This window comes from Ranitomeya imitator, chromosome 7 (genome assembly GCF_032444005.1).
Source record: "Ranitomeya imitator isolate aRanImi1 chromosome 7, aRanImi1.pri, whole genome shotgun sequence".
Taxonomy (NCBI): domain Eukaryota; kingdom Metazoa; phylum Chordata; class Amphibia; order Anura; family Dendrobatidae; genus Ranitomeya; species Ranitomeya imitator.
In genome coordinates this window covers 224,900,218-224,920,701 of record NC_091288.1, presented here as the reverse complement: position 1 = coordinate 224,920,701, position 20,484 = coordinate 224,900,218, and the positions used below count along the sequence as shown (strand labels likewise).

At 48.2% G+C, this 20,484-nt stretch overlaps 1 protein-coding gene across 3 annotated transcripts in view; it reads left to right on the top strand.

Moving 5' to 3' along the window:
* GREP1 (glycine rich extracellular protein 1) overlaps positions 1-20,484 on the top strand; it is a 73,482-nt gene that overhangs the window by 29,938 nt on the left and 23,060 nt on the right. Inside the window, exons 14-28 of one of the 3 annotated variants that reach the window (XM_069735195.1) lie at positions 1,743-1,784; positions 1,873-1,920; positions 3,526-3,552; positions 3,782-3,820; positions 4,651-4,698; positions 11,946-11,963; positions 12,236-12,262; positions 12,350-12,376; positions 12,540-12,572; positions 12,654-12,680; positions 16,194-16,220; positions 16,307-16,336; positions 17,739-17,795; positions 19,894-19,965; positions 20,051-20,110. In XM_069735195.1, the coding sequence (XP_069591296.1) occupies positions 1,743-1,784; positions 1,873-1,920; positions 3,526-3,552; positions 3,782-3,820; positions 4,651-4,698; positions 11,946-11,963; positions 12,236-12,262; positions 12,350-12,376; positions 12,540-12,572; positions 12,654-12,680; positions 16,194-16,220; positions 16,307-16,336; positions 17,739-17,795; positions 19,894-19,965; positions 20,051-20,110 (582 nt within the window). The remainder of the gene's footprint in view (positions 1-1,742; positions 1,785-1,872; positions 1,921-3,525; positions 3,553-3,781; positions 3,821-4,650; positions 4,699-11,945; positions 11,964-12,235; positions 12,263-12,349; positions 12,377-12,539; positions 12,573-12,653; positions 12,681-16,193; positions 16,221-16,306; positions 16,337-17,738; positions 17,796-19,893; positions 19,966-20,050; positions 20,111-20,484) is intronic. The other 2 variants (XM_069735196.1, XM_069735197.1) reach the window with 2 other exon arrangements.

Sequence of the window (20,484 nt, the reverse complement as noted above, 5' to 3'; positions counted from 1 at the left end):
TCTAGCTTGTGGCCCTGTTCTCCTTCCTTCCAATTTTTGGTCTCTGCTCCTACTTCTAGTTTGTGGTCTCTCAGCTCCTTCCTTCCTTCCAGTTTGTGGTCTCTCTGCTCCTTCCTTCCAGTTTGTAGTCTCTTCGCTCCGTCCTTCCAGTTGGTGGTCTCTCTGCTCCTTCCTTCCAGTTTGTGGTCTCTCTGCTCCTTCCTTCCAGTTTGTGGTCTCTCTGCTCCTTCCTTCCAGTTTGTGGTCTCTGTGCTCCTTCCTTCCAGTTTGTGGTCTCTCTGCTCCTTCCTTCCAGTTTGTGGTCTCTGTGCTCCTTCCTTCCAGTTTGTGGTCTCTCTGCTCCTTCCTTCCAGTTTGTGGTCTCTGTGCTCCTTCCTTCCAGTTTGTGGTCTCTGTGCTCCTTCCTTCCAGTTTGTGGTCTCTCAGCTCCTTCCTTCCAGTTTGTGGTCTCCTCGCTCCTTCCTTCTAGTTTGTGGTCTCTCTGCTCCTTTCTTACAGTTTGTGGTCTCTCTGCTCCTTCCGTCCTTCCAGTTGGTGGCCTCTCTGCTCCTTCCTTCCAGTTGGTGGTCTCTCTGCTCCTTCCTTCCAGTTGGTGGTCTCTCTGCTCCTTCCTTCTAGTTTGTGATCCCTGTTCTCCTTCCTTCCAGTTTGTGGTCTCTCTGCTCCTTTCTTACAGTTTGTGGTCTCTCTGCTCCTTCCGTCCTTCCAGTTTGTGGTCTCTCTGCTCCTTCCTTCCAGTTTGTGGTCTCTGTGCTCCTTCCTTCCAGTTTGTGGTCTCTCTGCTCCTTCCTTCCAGTTTGTGGTCTCTGTGCTCCTTCCTTCCAGTTTGTGGTCTCTGTGCTCCTTCCTTCCAGTTTGTGGTCTCTCAGCTCCTTCCTTCCAGTTTGTGGTCTCCTCGCTCCTTCCTTCTAGTTTGTGGTCTCTCTGCTCCTTTCTTACAGTTTGTGGTCTCTCTGCTCCTTCCTTCCTTCCAGTTGGTGGCCTCTCTGCTCCTTCCTTCCAGTTGGTGGCCTCTCTGCTCCTTCCTTCCAGTTGGTGGCCTCTCTGCTCCTTCCTTCCAGTTGGTGGCCTCTCTGCTCCTTCCTTCCAGTTTGTGGTCTCTCTGCTCCTACCTTCCTTCCAGTTTCTGGGCTCTCTGCTCCTTCCGTCCTTCCAGTTGGTGGCCTCTCTGCTCCTTCCTTCCAGTTGGTGGCCTCTCTGCTCCTTCCTTCCAGTTGGTGGTCTCTGTGCTCCTTCCTTCCAGTTTGTGGTCTCTCTGCTCCTTCCTTCCTTCCAGTTGGTGGTCTCTGTGCTCCTTCCTTCCAGTTGGTGGCTTCTCTGCTCCTTCCTTCCAGTTGGTGGTCTCTGTGCTCCTTCCTTCCAGTTTGTGGTCTCTCTGCTCCTTCCTTCCTTCCAGTTGGTGGTCTCTCTGCTCCTTCCTTCCAGTTGGTGGTCTCTCTGCTCCTTCCTTCCAGTTTGTGGTCCCTGTTCTCCTTCCGTCCAGTTTTTGGTCTCTGCTCCTACTTTCCAGTCTGAGATGTCTCTGCTTTTCCCATTTTTCTCTCTCTGTGACCTCCCTTACTTTGTTTGGTATCTTTTTTCCGAAGCCTCCTCAGTCCATTCTGTGTTTTTGCCATATCCATCGTTACACATCCTCTCTCTTACCACTTGCTCTTTTTTGGTGCATTGTGAGACATCCTTTATGTTGGATGTGATTTGTCTGCTGCTTTTTTTGCATTATGGTTATTTTTCTCTATCTTCAGGATATGGAGCTGGGAACTACCCACAGTTTGGAGCCCAAGCTGGTATCTTCAGAAATGATTCTCTCCTCATTGTATGATTGTATTGCTTCGCTGTGTCTCTTCCTGACTGTTCCTCTGCTCCTCTCTGTAGGTTACAACAATGGTGCTGGCCGGTACCCCAGTAACCTACAGCAGCAAGGTACCGGTGTTGTTCTTGCCCCTGGTGGCACCAGACTCAGGGCCATCAGCAGCCCTCAGGCCCAGGAGAATTTAGAATAAGGGGATCATTAAGTTAAGGATCAGATTTGAGAACAAATATGGAATTGAAAATTAGGGGATCAGGAATAATTTGTAATAAACTGATTGATTCTTGAACAGTTATAATCCCAGCATTTCCGGGAGTGACCGGGAATTGAGAGATAAGGATAAGAATGTGAAATGATCGAGAGCTCAGGGGCTCACAAATGACCAGGATCAGGAACAATTGATTCACCCGCCAGGGCCATGTGGTACTCGGTACCGGGTCCGGTGCTTAAAGGGGATGGCACGGTGGCAGCGACCCGGTCCGTGGCCCTGGGCGCCCAAGTAAAATGGAATGTCCTTAAAGGGGTTTGAATAAAGTGTGTGTTCGTGACGCCACCTGTGGTGTTCGGTCAGTGGGGACCGACACTGCTTAAAGGGGTCCTCTGGGGTGATGTTATGGCAGCTAGATGGTATAACTTCCCACAGGTGAAGTATGCCCCCAGGGCTCCCGGTGTGTAGCTGGAGATGGTAGGTGGTGTAGAAAGAAACGGAGGACACAGGTTTGCAGTCTCTTTACCTGGTTTACTGAAGACTTCAGGCAGCCGCAGTCCAGGGCACCAGATCACAGGGCAGGCAGGGTCCAGCCGGCATGGAAGCGAGTTCAGAGTCCCCTTTACCAGGTGGAGATAAAAGCCTTCCTACCAGCGATTTGATTTAGTCCCTTGCTGCCTGTGGCTTCAGTCAAGGTCCTCACAGTTCTCTCTGTCCTCTATAAAGGTGGGACACAAACCCGTATGACAGGTGACTCGAGCTTTTTTTACAGGGTCTCTATCACGACCTGGGCTCTATGCGCCATTGTGTCTCCTCGGTATTAGGACGGACAGGTTACGTGTAGTCCAGCTGTCCTGCTTGTTGCTCTGCTTCCTAGAGTCCGACAAAACCTCGGTCTTCCGGCCCCTGGAATCTGCACTCTGTAGGGAGGTAGCCCTGTTGCAGCTATTCACCCCAGTTGTTACTTTCCTGTGTTTTGCTCTCCTGCACGCTCTCTACAATGCGTTTTTCCTTCTATATTCTCTCTGTCCAGGAGCTGCAGCAACTCTGGCTGCATGGCACCTTCAGTCCTTCTGACTGCTCTCTCTCCTCTCTGTCAGGAACTGACTCTCACACTGACTTTCCCTCCAGACCAGAATATATATAGGGGAGCCACCCACAAGCTGGATCAGAGCTCCCCCTTCTGGCCTGGAGTGTAAACATGTATGTTTGTGGTTACCTGATAGAAGAGATCTTCCCTTGCTTCCAAGCGTGACATCACTCTCCCCGTGAGGAAAGCAATGCCACTGTGACGACCAGGACCCTGGGGTGTCACACAATCATGAATAGGTAGATCTGGAAACAGGAGACTAGAAATAATCAGGAATGAGTGAGATCGAGGGAACAAGAGATGAGGACGGGACAGGCAGAGTGGCTCATGTTTAAAAAGATGCTGGAGATGAAGGGTGCCGCAGAGGAAGGAACCATTACAGGGACCGGAGCACTAAACTGGAATGTCTCTTTATTTCAGGATATGGGACAAAATCGTCCAAAGCAGGTGAGCTGTGCATCCTCCATAGACATGAGCCTAGAAGACCCGATATCTCCGCTCCTCCTGGGTCTCCACAGAAATCGGAGGCACACAGTTTTACTATAAGGATTGTAGTTCTTTCTGTCTACAAATTACACAAAAATATTTCAAACTGAGATAACAATGGTCAATGAACAATATTTTGCTCCTGATGTAGCCACATTATTCTGTGCCTCACATCTTCTCATTTCCATAGGTTATGGAGCTGGAAATTATCTGAATGCTGCTCAAGGAGGTAGATGTCCTATCAGATGCTCATCCTTCATGTTCCCTCTGCTGTATCCTGCTCCTGAGCACCTCTACTGACCCTTCTCAGTCATCCTCCTTCCTCCTCCTGCTAGTTATCTTTCTTAATCATCCTCCTCATCCTCTTCCTTGTCCTTCTCCATCCTTCCTCCTTCATCTCTTCCTCCTTGTTAGTCTCCATCCTCCTCCTCCATCTTGTCCGTATCAATCATCCTCATTCTTACTCTCCCTCCTTGTCTGTCTCCATCCTCTCATCTTCCTGCTCCTTGTCCTTCTCTGTCATCCTCATCCTTTTCCTCCTTGTCTGTCTCCATCATTCTCTGCCTCCTCATCCTTATCCATCATCCTCCCATCTACTCTTCCTCATTGTCAGTCTCCTACCTCTTCTCCTCTTTCTGCTCCTTGTCCTTCTCAGTCATCCTCATCCTCTTAATCATCCTTGCCTGTCTCCATCCTCCTCCTCCTCCTTGTCCTTATCCGTCATCCTCCTCTTCCTGCTCCTTGTCTCTCCATTCTCCTCCTCCTTGTCCTTATCCGTCATCCTCCTCTTCCTGCTCCTTGTCTCTCCATCATCCTCCTCCTTGTCCTTATCCGTCATCCTCCTCTTCCTGCTCCTTGTCTCTCCATCTTCCTCCTCCTTGTCCTTATCCGTCATCCTCCTCTTCCTCCTCCTTGTCTTTATAAATCTTTCCCCTCCTCCTTATCCATCCTTCTCCTCTTCCTCCTTCTCCTTCTGCATCCTCATCTTCCTCTTTGTCCTTTCAGCACTCTCTCTTTCCTCTTTCACCATTTCTTCATAATTCCGTTTTCTTCTTTCAGGCTACAGAAATGGATACGGCGCATATCCCAGCAATCTCCAGCAGCAAGGTACATGTCGGCTTATACTACAGGGCTGATGAACCATGAACCCTGACTACAGGATGCTCCTACCTGGGATCCTATGTTGTATCATACACAGTGTAATGCACACAATGTCCACAAGAGGGTGCAGGAAAGATATATATATATATATATATATATATATAAATATATATATATATATATATGTACAGTGGGGCAAAAAAGTATTTAGTCAGTCAGCAATAGTGCAAGTTCCACCACTTAAAAAGATGAGAGGCGTCTGTAATTTACATCATAGGTAGACCTCAACTATGAGAGACAAACTGAGAAAAAAAAATCCAGAAAATCACATTGTCTGTTTTTTTAACATTTTATTTGCATATTATGGTGGAAAATAAGTATTTGGTCAGAAACAAAATTTCATCTCAATACTTTGTAATATATCCTTTGTTGGCAATGACAGAGGTCAAACGTTTGCTGTAAGTCTTCACAAGGTTGACACACACTGTTGTTGGTATGTTGGCCCATTCCTCCATGCAGATCTCCTCTAGAGCAGTGATGTTTTTGGCTTTTCGCTTGGCAACACGGACTTTCAACTCCCTCCAAAGGTTTTCTATAGGGTTGAGATCTGGAGACTGGCTAGGCCACTCCAGGACCTTGAAATGCTTCTTACGAAGCCACTCCTTCGTTGCCCTGGCGGTGTGCTTTGGATCATTGTCATGTTGAAAGACCCAGCCACGTTTCATCTTCAATGCCCTTGCTGATGGAAGGAGGTTTGCACTCAAAATCTCACGATATATGGCCCCATTCATTCTTTCATGTACCCGGATCAGTCGTCCTGGCCCCTTTGCAGAGAAACAGCCCCAAAGCATGATGTTTCCACCACCATGCTTTACAGTAGGTATGGTGTTTGATGGATGCAACTCAGTATTCTTTTTCCTCCAAACATGACAAGTTGTGTTTCTACCAAACAGTTCCAGATTGGTTTCATCAGACCATAGGACATTCTCCCAAAACTCCTCTGGATCATCCAAATGCTCTCTAGCAAACTTCAGACGGGCCCGGACATGTACTGGCTTAAGCAGTGGGACACGTCTGGCACTGCAGGATCTGAGTCCATGGTGGCGTAGTGTGTTACTTATGGTAGGCCTTGTTACATTTGTCCCAGCTCTCTGCAGTTCATTCACTAGGTCCCCCCGCGTGGTTCTGGGATTTTTGCTCACCGTTCTTGTGATCATTCTGACCCCACGGGGTGGGATTTTGCGTGGAGCCCCAGATCGAGGGAGATTATCAGTGGTCTTGTATGTCTTCCATTTTCTAATTATTGCTCCCACTGTTGATTTCTTCACTCCAAGCTGGTTGGCTATTGCAGATTCAGTCTTCCCAGCCTGGTGCAGGGCTACAATTTTGTTTCTGGTGTCCTTTGACAGCTTTTTGGTCTTCACCATAGTGGAGTTTGGAGTCAGACTGTTTGAGGGTGTGCACAGGTGTCTTTTTATACTGATAACAAGTTTAAACAGGTGCCATTACTACAGGTAATGAGTGGAGGAAAGAGGAGACTCTTAAAGAAGAAGTTACAGGTCTGTGAGAGCCAGAAATCGTGATTGTTTGTTTCTGACCAAATACTTATTTTCCACCATAATATGCAAATAAAATGATAAAAAAACAGACAATGTGATTTTCTGGATTTTTTTTTCTCAGTTTGTCTCCCATAGTTGAGGTCTACCTATGATGTAAATTACAGACGCCTCTCATCTTTTTAAGTGGTGGAACTTGCACTATTGCTGACTGACTAAATACTTTTTTGCCCCACTGTATATGTATATATATATATATATATATTTTTATATATATATATATATATATATATATATATATATATATATTTGGAATTGAGAGTCCTCGGTTGTTGACACCTTTTAATGGCTAACAGAGAAGATGGTGACAAATTTAAGCTTTCAAGACATCTCAGGTCTCCTCGTCATGCATAGAATAAGACAAAACCTGAGGAGTCAGATATTAATACACAACAGGCCACAGAAATAATGCCATAGATAAGACAAGTGACGTGAAGCAGAACGATCATCATGGGAGAGAAAAGGTTGTAAATATTGGAACAGTTCATAGATAGGGAGGGTGAATGTTTTATTGTCCTGTGATTGAGGGCTGGTTCATGGTCTTGATGCCTCCACAAGGTCTAAGGAGCAGAGTTCTTAGTTTATGTAGAAAGACATAAATCCGTGTGACACATTCATTCCTGCAGTGAGACTGTCAAAAGTCATCATCAGTTTATAGTCCCAGACTCTTCTGTCTCTCTGAGATTTGAAGTTGCCTTTTAATACAAGTAATTTCATGTCCATAATGTTATGATCAGGGAGACAGAAATGTTTTGCCACAGGTAGATCCATTCTTTTTTCTCTTATTGTGTGGCGATGAGAATTCATCCTTGTTCTCAGTTTCTGCCCTGTCTCCCCCACATACAGACCCCCAGTTGGACATTTAGTACAAATAATTAGGTACACCCCATTAGAAGTGATGCAGCTGAAAGTACCTGGGATCTTGTAGTCCTTATGTGAGTTGGGGATCTTTATCTTGGCCGTGGTCATTATAAATGGACAGGTTTTACATTTTTTTCTGGTTGGAAGGAAAGGTTCCTGCAGCTGTGAGCGTCTGACAATGATGCTTCTTAGATTTGGGGGCTGCCTAAAACACAGTAGTGGGGGTCTGGAAATATGGATTGTAAGCGGCATCTTTTTGCAGTAAAGGTTGTAATTTCCGTGCAGTTCCCCCGTGCAACTAGAGGCACCGGGTTATTTTCTTCTTTAGCTTTGTAATGTAGCAGGTGATTCCTTCATATTCTAGTTGCTCTTGTAATCTGAGTTTCAATTGTTCTTGGATGGTAGCCCTGGATCAAAGAGGTCTTTCTGAGGCGACCAAGGTGTTCATCCAACATATACGATTGTATCTGATGGCTTGGCTGCAGACAATAGAGTTTTTTATGCTTTCTGGATGAAAACTGTCCCATTGTCACGATACGTATTGCGACCCAACGGGAGGGTCGATCGGCGGATGGCATGACACACAATGGGATGGTAAAGGGGTGAGGAAGGCCCTACCAATAGGAAAAAGGGGGATGGTCACCTCCTGCTCAAACCTGAGCCTGACCCTGCACTCCTCTAATGCCCTAAGTGGGTCCTTTCCCCCCACCGCCATCAGTAACCTTGTCCCTTGCTGTCATCTCACACTGCCCTGGCTAGTGCACTGGCTGGCAAGGGGTTGCTAGCCTCAACACTGCAGATAGTACAATACAGGGGACAGTGACAAACATGAGACAGATGGGGTAATAACACAACTTAGCTTTACAACTTCCTCTGCTGCAAAGCACTGCACAGCAGAATAAAGGCACCAGGATAACAAACTCAGGTTTGGTCACTGTAGATAGCGGGAGTGGTCACCACCCACATCATCTGATCTAGCCACTCTGCAGATACAACAGACTACCAGCGAGAGAAACTGAAATTAACCCCCGCTGGTCCTGAAAGGAAAAAAGCTTCATTTAAATCATAGTGGAACCAGAGCTGCCATGAATCAAAAAATGGATCGTGACACCCATTTAAGATAAGTTGGATAATCGATGGTCTTCTGAATCAGGGCTACCATACAAGAACAATTGAAAATCAAATTACAAGAGCCACCAGAATATCAAAGAATCATCTCCTACATTGCAAAGCTAAAGAAGAAAATAACCCGGTACCTCTAGTAGTCACCTGTTATGATTAGGTGGCCTTGGAGCAGCATGAAATGACCTTCGCTGGAGCAGTGGTAACTTTACTGACCGCAAACCCTGATCCTATCACCGCAACTAGAAGTAGCCGTGGGGTGTGCCTAACCAGACCTAGACACCTCGACACAGCCGGAGAACTAAATATCCCTAAAGATGGAAATAGGAAAACTCTCTTGCCTCAGAGTAGATCCCCAAAAGATAGACAGCCCCCCACAAATAATGACTGTGAGTAGGAGAGGAAAAGACACACGCAGACAGAAAACAGGGATAAGCAAAGGAGGCCACTTCTACCTAGATAGGAACGGAAAGTACAGGATACTATGCGGTCAGCATAAAACACTACAAAATATCCACAGCAGAAAAATACAAAAACTCCACCACCTAACTAAAGATGTGGAGAGTATATCTGTGACTCCAGCGAGTCCAACTAGACTGAGAAAAACAACAGGCACAGTCTAGCAGGAACAAAATAGAAATAAGATAAGCACAGAAAATAAACACACAGCAGTGTGTCTAAAAAATGAAGCAAACACTTATCTTTGCTGAGTTGGCAGCAAGCAGGAGAGGCCAGTCAGAGGACCAACACTTCCAAAGGAACATTGACTACTGGCAAGGACAAATGAGTCCTGCACAGCTAAATACCCCAGTCAGAATTGCAATTAGCAGAAACACCTTTCCAAGACTGCTGCTCAGGAATAACTGCATTACCATCAACAACCACCGGAGGGAGCCCAAGAGCAGAATTCACAACAGTCACCTACAATCCAAATCTGGGGGTGCTAAGGGTTGCTGCAACCTTTACTATAAAAAGATGCCGCTTACAATCCATATTTCCAGACCCCCCACTACTGTGTTTTAGGAAGCCCCCAAATCTAAGAAGCATCATTGTCAAGAGCTCCCTGTCCTCTCCCACAGCTGCAGGAACCTATCCTTGCAACCAGAAAAAATGTAAAACCTGTCCATTTATAATGACCACGGACAAGATAAAGATCCCAAGTCACATCAGGACTACAAGATCCCAGATACTTTCAGCTGCGTCACTTCTAATGTGGTGTACTTAATTATTTGTACTAAATGTCCAACTGGGGGTCTGTATGTGGGGGAGACAGGGCAGAAACTGAGAACAAGGATGAATTCTCACCGCCACACAATAAGAGAAAAAAGAATAGAGCTACCTGTGGAAAAACATTTTTGTCTCCATGATCACAGCACCGTGGACATGAGATTACTTGTATTAAAGGGTAATTTCAAATCTCAGAGAGACAGAAGAGTCTGGGAATATAAACTTATAACAACCTGTGACACACTCAGTGCAGGAATGAATGTGTCACATGGATTTGGATCTTTCTACATCAACTAAGGAATGTGCTCCTCAGACCTTGTGGTAGCGTCAGGACCATGAACCAGACCCCAATCAGAGGAAAATAAAACTTCCATCCTCCTTATCTATGAACTGTTCCAATATTTACGGCCACAATTGTTTCTCCCTCTCCCATAATGATCGTTCTCTTTCACATCACTTGTCTTATCTATTGCATTATTCCTGTGCTGTGTTGTGTATATTAATGGCTAACTGAAAAGATGGTAACAAATTGCACCTTTCGAGACTATTCAGTTCTCCTCATCAGACAGAGCATAACACAAAATCTGAACAGTCACATACAGTGGGGAAAAAAGTATATAGTCAGCCACCAGTTGTGCAAGTTCTCATACTTAAAAAGATGAGAGCGGCCTGTAATTGACATCATAGGTAGACCACAACTATGAGAGTCACAATGAGAAAACAAATCCAGAAAATCACCTTGTCTGATTTGGTAAGATTTATTTTGCAATTATGGTGGAAAATAAGTATTTGATCACCTAAAAACATGCAAGATTTCTGGCTCTCACAGACCTGTAACTTCTTCTTTAAGAGGCTCCTCTGTCCTCCACTCATTACCTTTATTAATGGCTTCTGTTTGACCTTGTTATCAGTATAAAAGACACCTGTGCACACCCTCAAACAGTCTGACTCCAAACTCCACTATGGTGAAGACCATATTGCTGTCGAAGGACACCAGGAACAAAACTGTAGCCCTGCACCAGGCTGGGAAGACTGAATCTGCAATAGGTAAGCAGCTTGGTGTAAGGAAATCAACTGTGGGAGCAATAATAAGAAAATGGAAGACATACAAGACCACTGATAATCTCCCTCGATCTGGGGCTCCACGCAAGATCTCACCCCGTGAGGTCAAAATGATCACAAGAATGGTGAGCAAAAATCCCAGAACCACTCGTGAATGACCTGCATAGAGCTGGGACCACCGTAACAAAGGCTACCATCAGTAACACACTATGCCGCCAGGGACTCAGATCCTGCTCGGACAGACGTGTCCCCTGCCAGTACATGTCCGGGCCCATCTGAAGCTTGCTAGAGAGCATTTGGATTATCCAGAAGACTATTGTGAGAATGTCCTATGGTCTGATGAAACCAAAGTAGAACTGTTTGGTAGAAACAAAACGCGTTGTGTTCAGAGACACAATGCTGAGTTGCATCCAAAGAACACCATACCTACTGTAAAGCATGGTGGTGGCAACATCATGCTTTGGGGCTGTTTTTCTGTAAAGGGACCAGGACAACTGATCAGTGTAAGTGAAAGAATGAATGGGGCCATGTATTGTGAGATTTTGAGTGCAAACCTCCTTCCATCAGCAAGGGCATTGAAGATGAAACGTGGCTGGGTCTTTCAGCATGATAATGATCCCAAGCACACCGCCAGGGCAACGAAGGAGTGGCTTCGTAAGAAGCATATGAAGGTCCTGGAGTGGCCTAGCCAGTCTCCAGATCTCAACCCCATAGAAAACCTTTGGAGGGAGTTGAAAGTCCGTGTTGCACAGTGACATGCCCAAAACATCACTGCTCTAGAGGAGATCTGCATGGAATCGGCCAACATACCAACAACAGTGTGTGCGACCTTGTGAAGACTTACAGAAAACGTTTGACCTCTGTCATTGCCAACAAAGGATATATTACAAAGTATTGAGATGAACTTTTGTTAATGACCAAATACTTATTTTACACCATAATTTTCAGAATAAATCTTCCTAAATCAGACGCGGTGATTTTCTGGATTTGTTTTCTCATTGTGACTCTCATAGTTGTGGTCGACCTATGATGTCAGTTACAGGCCGCTCTCATCTTTATAAGTGGAAGGACTTGCACAATTGGTGGCTGACTAAATACTTTTTCCCCACTGTTTGTGACTCTTCAGACTCTTCAGAATTTCTTTTAGTCTTTGCCTGATGAAGAGACCTGTGTAGTCTCGAAAGCTGCAATTTGTTACCATCTTTTCAGTTAGCCATTAAAAGGTATCAACCACTGAGGACTCTCAATTCTAAATATTTTTCACAAGATGGTGGTCATCTACTGTACACAAAACCATAACATGATAAGTGGGAGACCTGCATGGGGTGAGGGTTAGTGACCCCAAACTCTGTGATTATTTTATAGGAAAATCACAGAAGGCTGGTACGTAAAATCTTTTGTGAGGACTCCATTCAGGAAAAGGATGGCAGCGCTCAGGAGGATGAGGAACCTTAAGGGTCTTTGGTTGCTGATGGTCTGATGTCTGTGGAGGTTGTACGGGGGGATGACTGTGTCATGTACGGGGGGATGACGGTGTCATGTACGGGGAACATGTAAGGAGAGGATGGTCTGATATATGTTGAGGGACCTAGTTGTATTTTTTGGGGTCTGTGGCGCCCTGGTACCCCTTAATAATTATCTGCATTGTGTTGCAGGTTATGGGAACTCTGCTGGTCTACAAGGTGAGGACGAGGTCTTGGCTGCCGGTGGCTCTGTGTCGTACATTACTGGTCGTTACACAATCTTCATTCATGTTTTCTATATTTCAGGGGGAATTGGGAAACCTTCTAAAGCAGGTAAACTCCATCTCACCTGTCCACTGCGCAAAGGGGAACCTCCAGAACTTGACAGCAGCAGAGTCCAGGGACCCATGACACCCATGACAGTGTGTCCAAAGTGTCCCCGGTAATGATGTAGCCCCACTACCCTTTATACTGATTGTGCCCCCTCTCTCCGCAGGTGCCGGGTTCCCCAACAGCTTCTTTCCTCAAGGTATGATTGTGTAATGGGCCGAGCCCCTTATAAGACGTATTCAGGGGCTGGAACCTGACCCGCAACTTCTATATCTTACAGGTCTGGGATCCAAACCAGCGAAAACGGGTAGGATATCTAAAGAGGATAATTACCACTGCACACCATCGTCTATATCATTATAAATAGCCCGATCACCACCATCGTCCTCCCTGCCACACATCACCCCCACCATCCTCCTCCCTGCCACCTACATCACCACCTTCGTCCTCCCTGCCACACATCACCCCCACCATCCTCCCTGCCACCTACATCACCACCATCGTCCTCCCTGCCACACACCACCCCCACCATCCTCCCTGTTACCTACATCACCACCATCGTCCTCCCTGCCACACACCACCCCCACCATCCTCCCTGTTACCTACATCACCACCATCGTCCTCCCTGCCACACATCACCCCCACCATCCTCCCTGTTACCTACATCACCACCATCGTCCTCCCTGCCACACACCACCCCCACCATCCTCCCTGTCACCTACATCACCACCATCGTCCTCCCTGCCACACACCACCCCCACCATCCTCCCTGTTACCTACATCACCATCGTCCTCCCTGCCACACATCACCCCCACCATCCTCCCTGCCACCTACATCACCACCATCGTCCTCCCTGCCACCTACATCACCACCATCATCCTCCCTGTCACACATCACCCCCACCATCCTCCCTGCCACCTACATCACCACCATCATCCTCCCTGTCACACATCACCCCCACCATCCTCCCTGTCACCTACATCACCACCATCATCCTCCCTGTCACCTACATCACCATCGTCCTCCCTGCCCCCTACATCACCACCATCATCCTCCCCGTCACCTACATCACCACCATCATCCTCCCTGCCACCTACATCACCACCATAATCCTCCCTGTCACCTACATCACCACCATCATCCTCCCTGCCCCCTACATCACCACCATCATCCTCCATGTCACCTACATCACCACCATCATCCTCCCTGCCACCTTCATCATTGCCACCATCCTCCATGCCACCTACATCACCCCCTCCATCCTCCATGCCACCTACATCATCCCCACCATCCTCCATGCCACGCTACGTTACCCTCACCACCCTCCATGCCACCTACATCATCCCCACCATCCTCCATGCCACGCTATGTTACCCTCACCACCCTCCATGCCACCTACATCGCTCCCACCATCCTCTCTGCCACCTACATCGCCCCTGCCATCCTACCTGCACCTACATCGCTCCCACCGTCCTCTCTGCATGCCCCCTGTCACAGTTCACACCGTGCTGCCAACCCTATGTCACGGATCCCAACAGTATTTCAGGGATCCTAGAGAGGATATCCTTATTGCCCCCACTACTCACACCAATTTGTCATGAACCAGGGTTGTTTGATGGCCCCTGGTTCCCTCTGAAGGGAATTTATCGATATCCCACTTCCCAGTCCCGGTTTGGAACTTGCAGCTCTCTTGCTGAAAGGCTGCCTGCTATGTACTGGCTATCGGTCTCACTGCAGCGAGGGCGATTAACTACTCCCACTCAGGCAGGAACAATATTTATCAACCCCGCCGGTCGCTGCAGAGATGCCCGATTGTACAGGACAAGGTATGCCGCCACCAGCTCCGATTGCACCAAAGGTTAACGGGTCGGGAGCCAACCCAAATCAGAAGTGTAATTCACCTCAGAGGACACAATTCGTATAGAGCAGAAGAAACAAGCTTAGTAAAATTATATATTTTACTCCATAAAAGATAGGCAGTATTTACAAAAAATTTAAAAAGATAAAGGAGACGATCATATGTACATTGCCACTACAAATAAAATAAGGATTAAAATAGAAGATTACACTCACATTTTGCTTAAGTCATTGCAGGCTAACCATGCTGGTTGAGGATCCAGACATCACAGTGCATGACCAAGGGTCTTCAGGGATTAAGCTACCAGGCAAGAATGAAGGCTGGGCTAAGTGCAAGAACTTATACTTCTGGGCTTGTGACATCACTAAAGGGCTGGTTAATGATATGCACTGCTCTGATAGTTATTTACCTTTCTCCAAAGTCTCAGACAATGGCATTCCTGAGTGAGATGGGAGGGACAACGAGTGGCTTTGCAGGATTGGTCACCTGCAGTTTAAAGCCACACCCTGCTCACACACTAGTTTCAAGTTACCCAGTGTCACTGCTCTAGGCTTTGCCTTTGGATGGAGGAATGCAGAGGGGGGGGGGGAGAGGAGGGTCGCAGCTGTATTGTGTGTGTGTGTGTGTGTAGAAAGCCATGTCCTTCTAAAACTAAACTCGCAATATTACATTTTTTGGCATTACCGTGACACCCCCACCATCCTCTCTGCCACCTACATCGCCCCCACTGTCTTCCCTGCCACCTACATCGCCCTCACCATCCTCTCTGCCACCTACATCACCCAAACCATCCTCACTGCACCTACATCGCCCCCACCATCCTCCCTGCCCACTACATCGCCCCCACTGGCCTCCATGCCACCTACATCGCCCCCGCCATTGTCTCTGCCAAGTTCATCACCCCACCATCTTCTCAGCCACCTACATCGCCCCCACCCTCCTCTCCACCACGTACATCGCTCCCACCATCCTCCCTGCCACCTACTTCGCTCCCACCATCCTCTCTGCCACCTACATCGTCCACACAGTCCTCTCTGCCACCTACATCGCTCCCACCATCCTCTCTGCCACCTACATTGCTCCCACTGTCCTCTCTGCCACCTACATCGCCCCCACCACCCTCTCTGCCACCTACATTGCTCCCACTGTCCTATCTGCCACATACATCGCCCCTACCATCCTTTCTGCCACGTACATCGCCCCTAACATCCTTTTTGCCACCTACATCGCCCCCACCCTCCTCTCCACCACGTACATCGCTCCCACCATCCTCCCTGCCACCTACTTCGCTCCCACCATCCTCTCTGCCACCTACATCGTTCACACAGTCCTCTCTGCCACCTACATCGCTCCCACCATCCTCTCTGCCACCTACATCGTCCACACAGTCCTCTCTGCCACCTACATTGCTCCCACCATCCTCTCTGCCACCTACATCGCCCCACCACCCTCTCTGCCACCTACATTGCTCCCACAGTCCTCTGCCACGTACATCGCCCCCACCACCCTCTCTGCCACCTACATCACTCCCACAGTCCTCTCTGCCACCTACATCGCTCCCACCACCCTCTCTGCCACATACATCGCCCCCACCACCCTCTCTGCCACCTACATCACCCCCACTGTCCTTTCTGCCACCTACATCACTCCCACCATCCTCTCTGCCACCTACATCGCTCCCACCATCCTCTCTGCCACGTACATCGCCCCCACCACCCTCTCTGCCACCTACATCACTCCCACCATCCTCTCTGCCACCTACATCGCCCCACCACCCTCTCTGCCACCTACATTGCTCCCACTGTCCTTTCTGCCACGTACGTCGCCCCTACCACCCTCTCTGCCACCTTCATTCAATGTTACATCGTCCCCATCATCACCCCACCATTCTCCATTCCACGCTACATCACCCCCATCATCCCATGTCCCTCTCTGTAACCTTTCCCTTCATGTTTCTCCAGGTCTCTACCAGCAGCCCTATCCTAATGGTAAGTTACACATCACCCTCTTTATTGCCATCAATCATATGTGACCCTAATTCCCGCTCACCAGTGAAGCCTGTCTGTCATTTCAGGTCTGTCCAATTATCAAAGTAATGGGAAAGGTGAGTGCCAGCCCAACGGCCGCAACATGGAGTGAGCTAATAACAGAGACAAGTCAGCCTGGAATGGCTGATAACAGAGAGCAGGGGAGTGTGGGGAATAGAGAGGTGTGAAGGAGGAAGACAGAGGGGGGACAGGGGGTGTGAAGGAAGAAGACAGAGGAGTGTGAGGGGGACAGAGGAGTGTGGGGGGACAGAGGGGTGTGAAGGAGGAAGACAGAGGAGTGTGAGGGGGACAGAGGAGTGTGGGGGGACAGGAGTGTGGGGGGACAGAGGGGTGTAAAGGAGGAAGACAGATGAGTGTGAGGGGGACATAGGAGTGTGGGGGGACAGAGGGGTGTGAAGGAGGAAGACAGAGGAGTGTGAGGGGGACAGAGGAGTGTGGGGGGACAGGAGTGTGGGGGGACAGAGGGGTGTAAAGGAGGAAGACAGATGAGTGTTGGGGAATAGAGAGGTGGGAAGGAGGAAGACAGAGGGGGGACAGGGGGTGTGAAGGAAGAAGACAGAGGAGTGTGAGGGGGACAGAGGAGTGTGGGGGGACAGAGGGGTGTGAAGGAGGAAGACAGAGGAGTGTGAGGGGGACAGAGGAGTGTGGGGGGACAGAGGGGTGTAAAGGAGGAAGACAGATGAGTGTGAGGGGGACATAGGAGTGTGGGGGGATAGAGGGGTGTGAAGGAGGAAGACAGAGGAGTGTGAGGGGGACAGAGGAGTGTGGGGGGACAGGAGTGTGGGGGGACAGAGGGGTGTGGAGGAAGAAGACAGGGATGTTGGGGGGACAAAGTGGTGTGAAGGAGGAAGATAGTGGTGTGTGGGGTTACAGATGGGTGTGGGGGTCAGAGGCGTGTGAGGGAAAGAGGGGTGTGAAGGAGGAAGACAGAGGAGTGTGGGGGAACAGAGGGGTGTGGGGGACAGGGGTGTGAAGGAGGAAGACAGAGAGGTGTCTGGAAACAAAGGGGTGTGGGGGGACAGAGGGGTTTGAGGGGACACAGGAGTGTGAAGGAGGAAGACAGCGGTGTGAGGGGACAGGGGTGTGAAAGAGAAAGACAGGGTGTGAAGGTACAGAGGTGTGTGAAGGAGGAAGATGGGTGTGGGGGGTACAGAGGGGTGTGAGGGACACAAGGGTGTGAATGAGAAAGACGGGTGTGAAGGAGGAAGATAGGAGTGTGAAGGAGGAAGATGGAGGTGTGGGGGGACAGAGGGATGTAAAGGAGGAAGACTGGTGTGAAGGAGGAAGACAGAGGGGTGTGAAGGGACAGAGGGGTGTGAAGGAGGAAGACAGATGACTGTGGGGGGACACGGGTGTGAAGGAGGAAGACAGAGAGGTGTGGGAGGACTGAGGGGTTTAGTTAAACTCTCTCTCCCGTATGGACACTATAGTATGCTGTCTTTACGTTTCCCTCTACAGGAATAAAGTCTCCACTAAGCGCCTATCAGGGTCCAGTCGGGGAAAGGTCTAAGCTCGGTGAGTCACCTTCCCATGGTCAGCTCTACTTCCTTCCTTCTTCTCTCCTCACCTTTGCAAAATGTTATCTCTCCCCACCCTCACTCTTTCTTCAACAGTTTCCTTGTTACAGTATCTCCCTTCCTCAATGTGTCTCCTCTTCCTCCTTTTCTGTGTATTCTCCTGTCACGATAATGGGAATATGCCATGTTTGAGTATGTACCTAAAAGTTCCATGGCTTTCAGACACACGCTGTGGGCCTTTCCAACCCCCCCCCCTTCCCATTCTGTCTGAGTGGGTAATCCAAAACCCCTCATTTCCCTCCTCCCTCAAGAATTTATAAGTCTACCCTACTCATTCCCTCCTCCCACCTGGTACTAGTTAAAACTGGTAGAGAAAGCCTGAGCTTCTATTGTTCTTACAAGGTTATATATATTGGCACCGATCAGGGCTAGAGATATAAGAATTATATATTCCAGATGTCCATTGAGGGATCTATAACTCCCTGAAATCGCTAGAAGCTAAACTCAACGAGTCCAAAGAGCGGGCTTCTCCGTAAGCGGGTCATGTAATTACGCCATGTTTACACTTAAAAGAATCGCCCCGACGTGGTGCACATCCTGATCCTTGTGTCTTCCGTATGCGAGATTCATACAGCCAGCTAGGCATAAAAATGGGTGCCATAACTCTAAGGGAAGGTTTCAGCCTCCAAGTGAGGTCACCACAGGGGGAGTTCCTGGGTTTTAGGCTAGGCAATAATTGAGTGAAGCAACAGTCTTCACGCGTCTTTGTCTTGGGTCCTGCTGAGAGACAGGGGTGATGCATCTGGATATATGCTCATCCTTCCCCCCCCACAGCACACGGTCAGCCGGGAATTGATATGACATAACAAAATGTAAGTGTTTTTAAACTTTAATCCCATTTTATTTGTAGTTGTATTGTACATATGATATTTGTCTTCTTTATAATATCTTTTTATACCTCTGTAAATACTGCCTACCTTTTTTGGAGTAAAATATAAAATTAGTAGCTTGTCTCTTCTTGCTCTATAACGTACGGTCGCGTCCTCTGAAGTGAATTACGCTACTAATCTGGGTTGGCTCCGGACCCGTTAATAATTAAGAAATCAGAGCTGGTGTCCGCATAATTTGTCCTGTGCAATTAGGAGTCTTTGCAGCGACCGGCGGTGTTGATAATTATTGTTCCCGCCTGAGTGGGAGTAGTTATATCGCCCTCGCTGCAGCGTGCCCAATAGCCAGTACATAGCAGGCAGCCTTTCTAGCAACTAATTATCCTAGGTGCAGTACCCTGACTGACCTGAGGGTCAGGGGGGTGCCAGAGAGCTGCAGGTTCCAAACCGGAACTGGGAAGTGGGATATAGATAAATCCCCTTCAGAAAGAACCAGGGGCAACCAAACAACTCCGGTTCATAACAAATTGGTGTGAGTGGTGGGGATGATAAAGGTATCCTCCCCATGAATCGTGACACCTCCTCTTTATATCCTCCTCATGTCTCCTTCTCCAGTGTCTCCTCCTTCACCCCCTGTCTCCTCCTTCTCCATTGTCTCCTCCTTCACCCCTGTCTCCTCCTCTTCTTGTGTCTCCTTTCTGTGTCTCCTTTACTCCCCTTCCTATATGTGTGTAATTCTCTTTCTGTGTCTCATTCCCTTTCTATTTGTTTCCTTCCCTTTCCCTTTGTCTCCTTCCCTTCATCTGTTTTTCCTTCTCTTTCTGTATGTTTCCTTCTCTTACTCTCCTTCATTTGCTCTGTCTCCTTCTATTTCTTTCCTTCTCTTGCTCTGTTTCCTTCTCTTCCCCAATGTTTTTGTTTCCTTCCTCCTATCCTATATGGGTTCTTCCGTGTCTCCTTCTTTGTGTATCCTCTTCCTTTCCGCTATGTCTAATTCCCTTCCTGTATACGTCCTTTCCTTCCTCTGTGCCTTCCTTCCCTCTTCTGTGTCTCTTTCCCTTCCTCTTTGACTCCTTTCTCTGTATCTTCTTCATCTTTTCCGTCTTCCCCTGTGTGCCCTGCCTCTTTTCCCCTCTCACGCCCTTATTGATCCTACACTTACCCTCCTAGTCTGAATAACTTGGTGGCATCTTCCTTTCTCCCTTGCAGGCAGTTTTGGGAAGCTTCCCTACAGATCCCAACCTTTGGCTGCAGATTCTCTCGGCTATGATGCCAAGTCTGGTGAGGAGCTGTCGCTGCTTGTAGACTTGGTGTCATGGGCATTCTGCTTGTATTTCTCATGAGTTGAATATGTTTCCTCCTGCAGGAGTGAAGTCCCCCTATGGCTCTCAGGCAGCGTATCCAGATCCAGCCAGCAGCAAATATGGTGAGGAGTCCATAAGGCCAAGATCCTCTGCAGGGAACTGAAGGGGCGGCGGGAAAGGGACGCAAGGACATAGTTCACATATATGAGCTGCACAGACGTGGAGAATATTAAATCTGTTATAGAGACTTATTGCTCCAGGTTTTAGTATCTGCTGAGCCTGGGTTCCTGGATGTTAAGGTGGCCATACACTAATCTCAACTAAATGGCCAATTTTAGCAAGACCCTTCAGATGTTTAGTCCATGTCTTTTACATGTCAGGTCAAAGGAGAATTGTATATATAGGAAAAGAAGGGGAGTGTTGTGGGGGACAGTGGAGCACAGGGAGAGACGTAGAGCGTGGTGTCGGACAGTGGACACTTAGTAGGAGAAGAGGA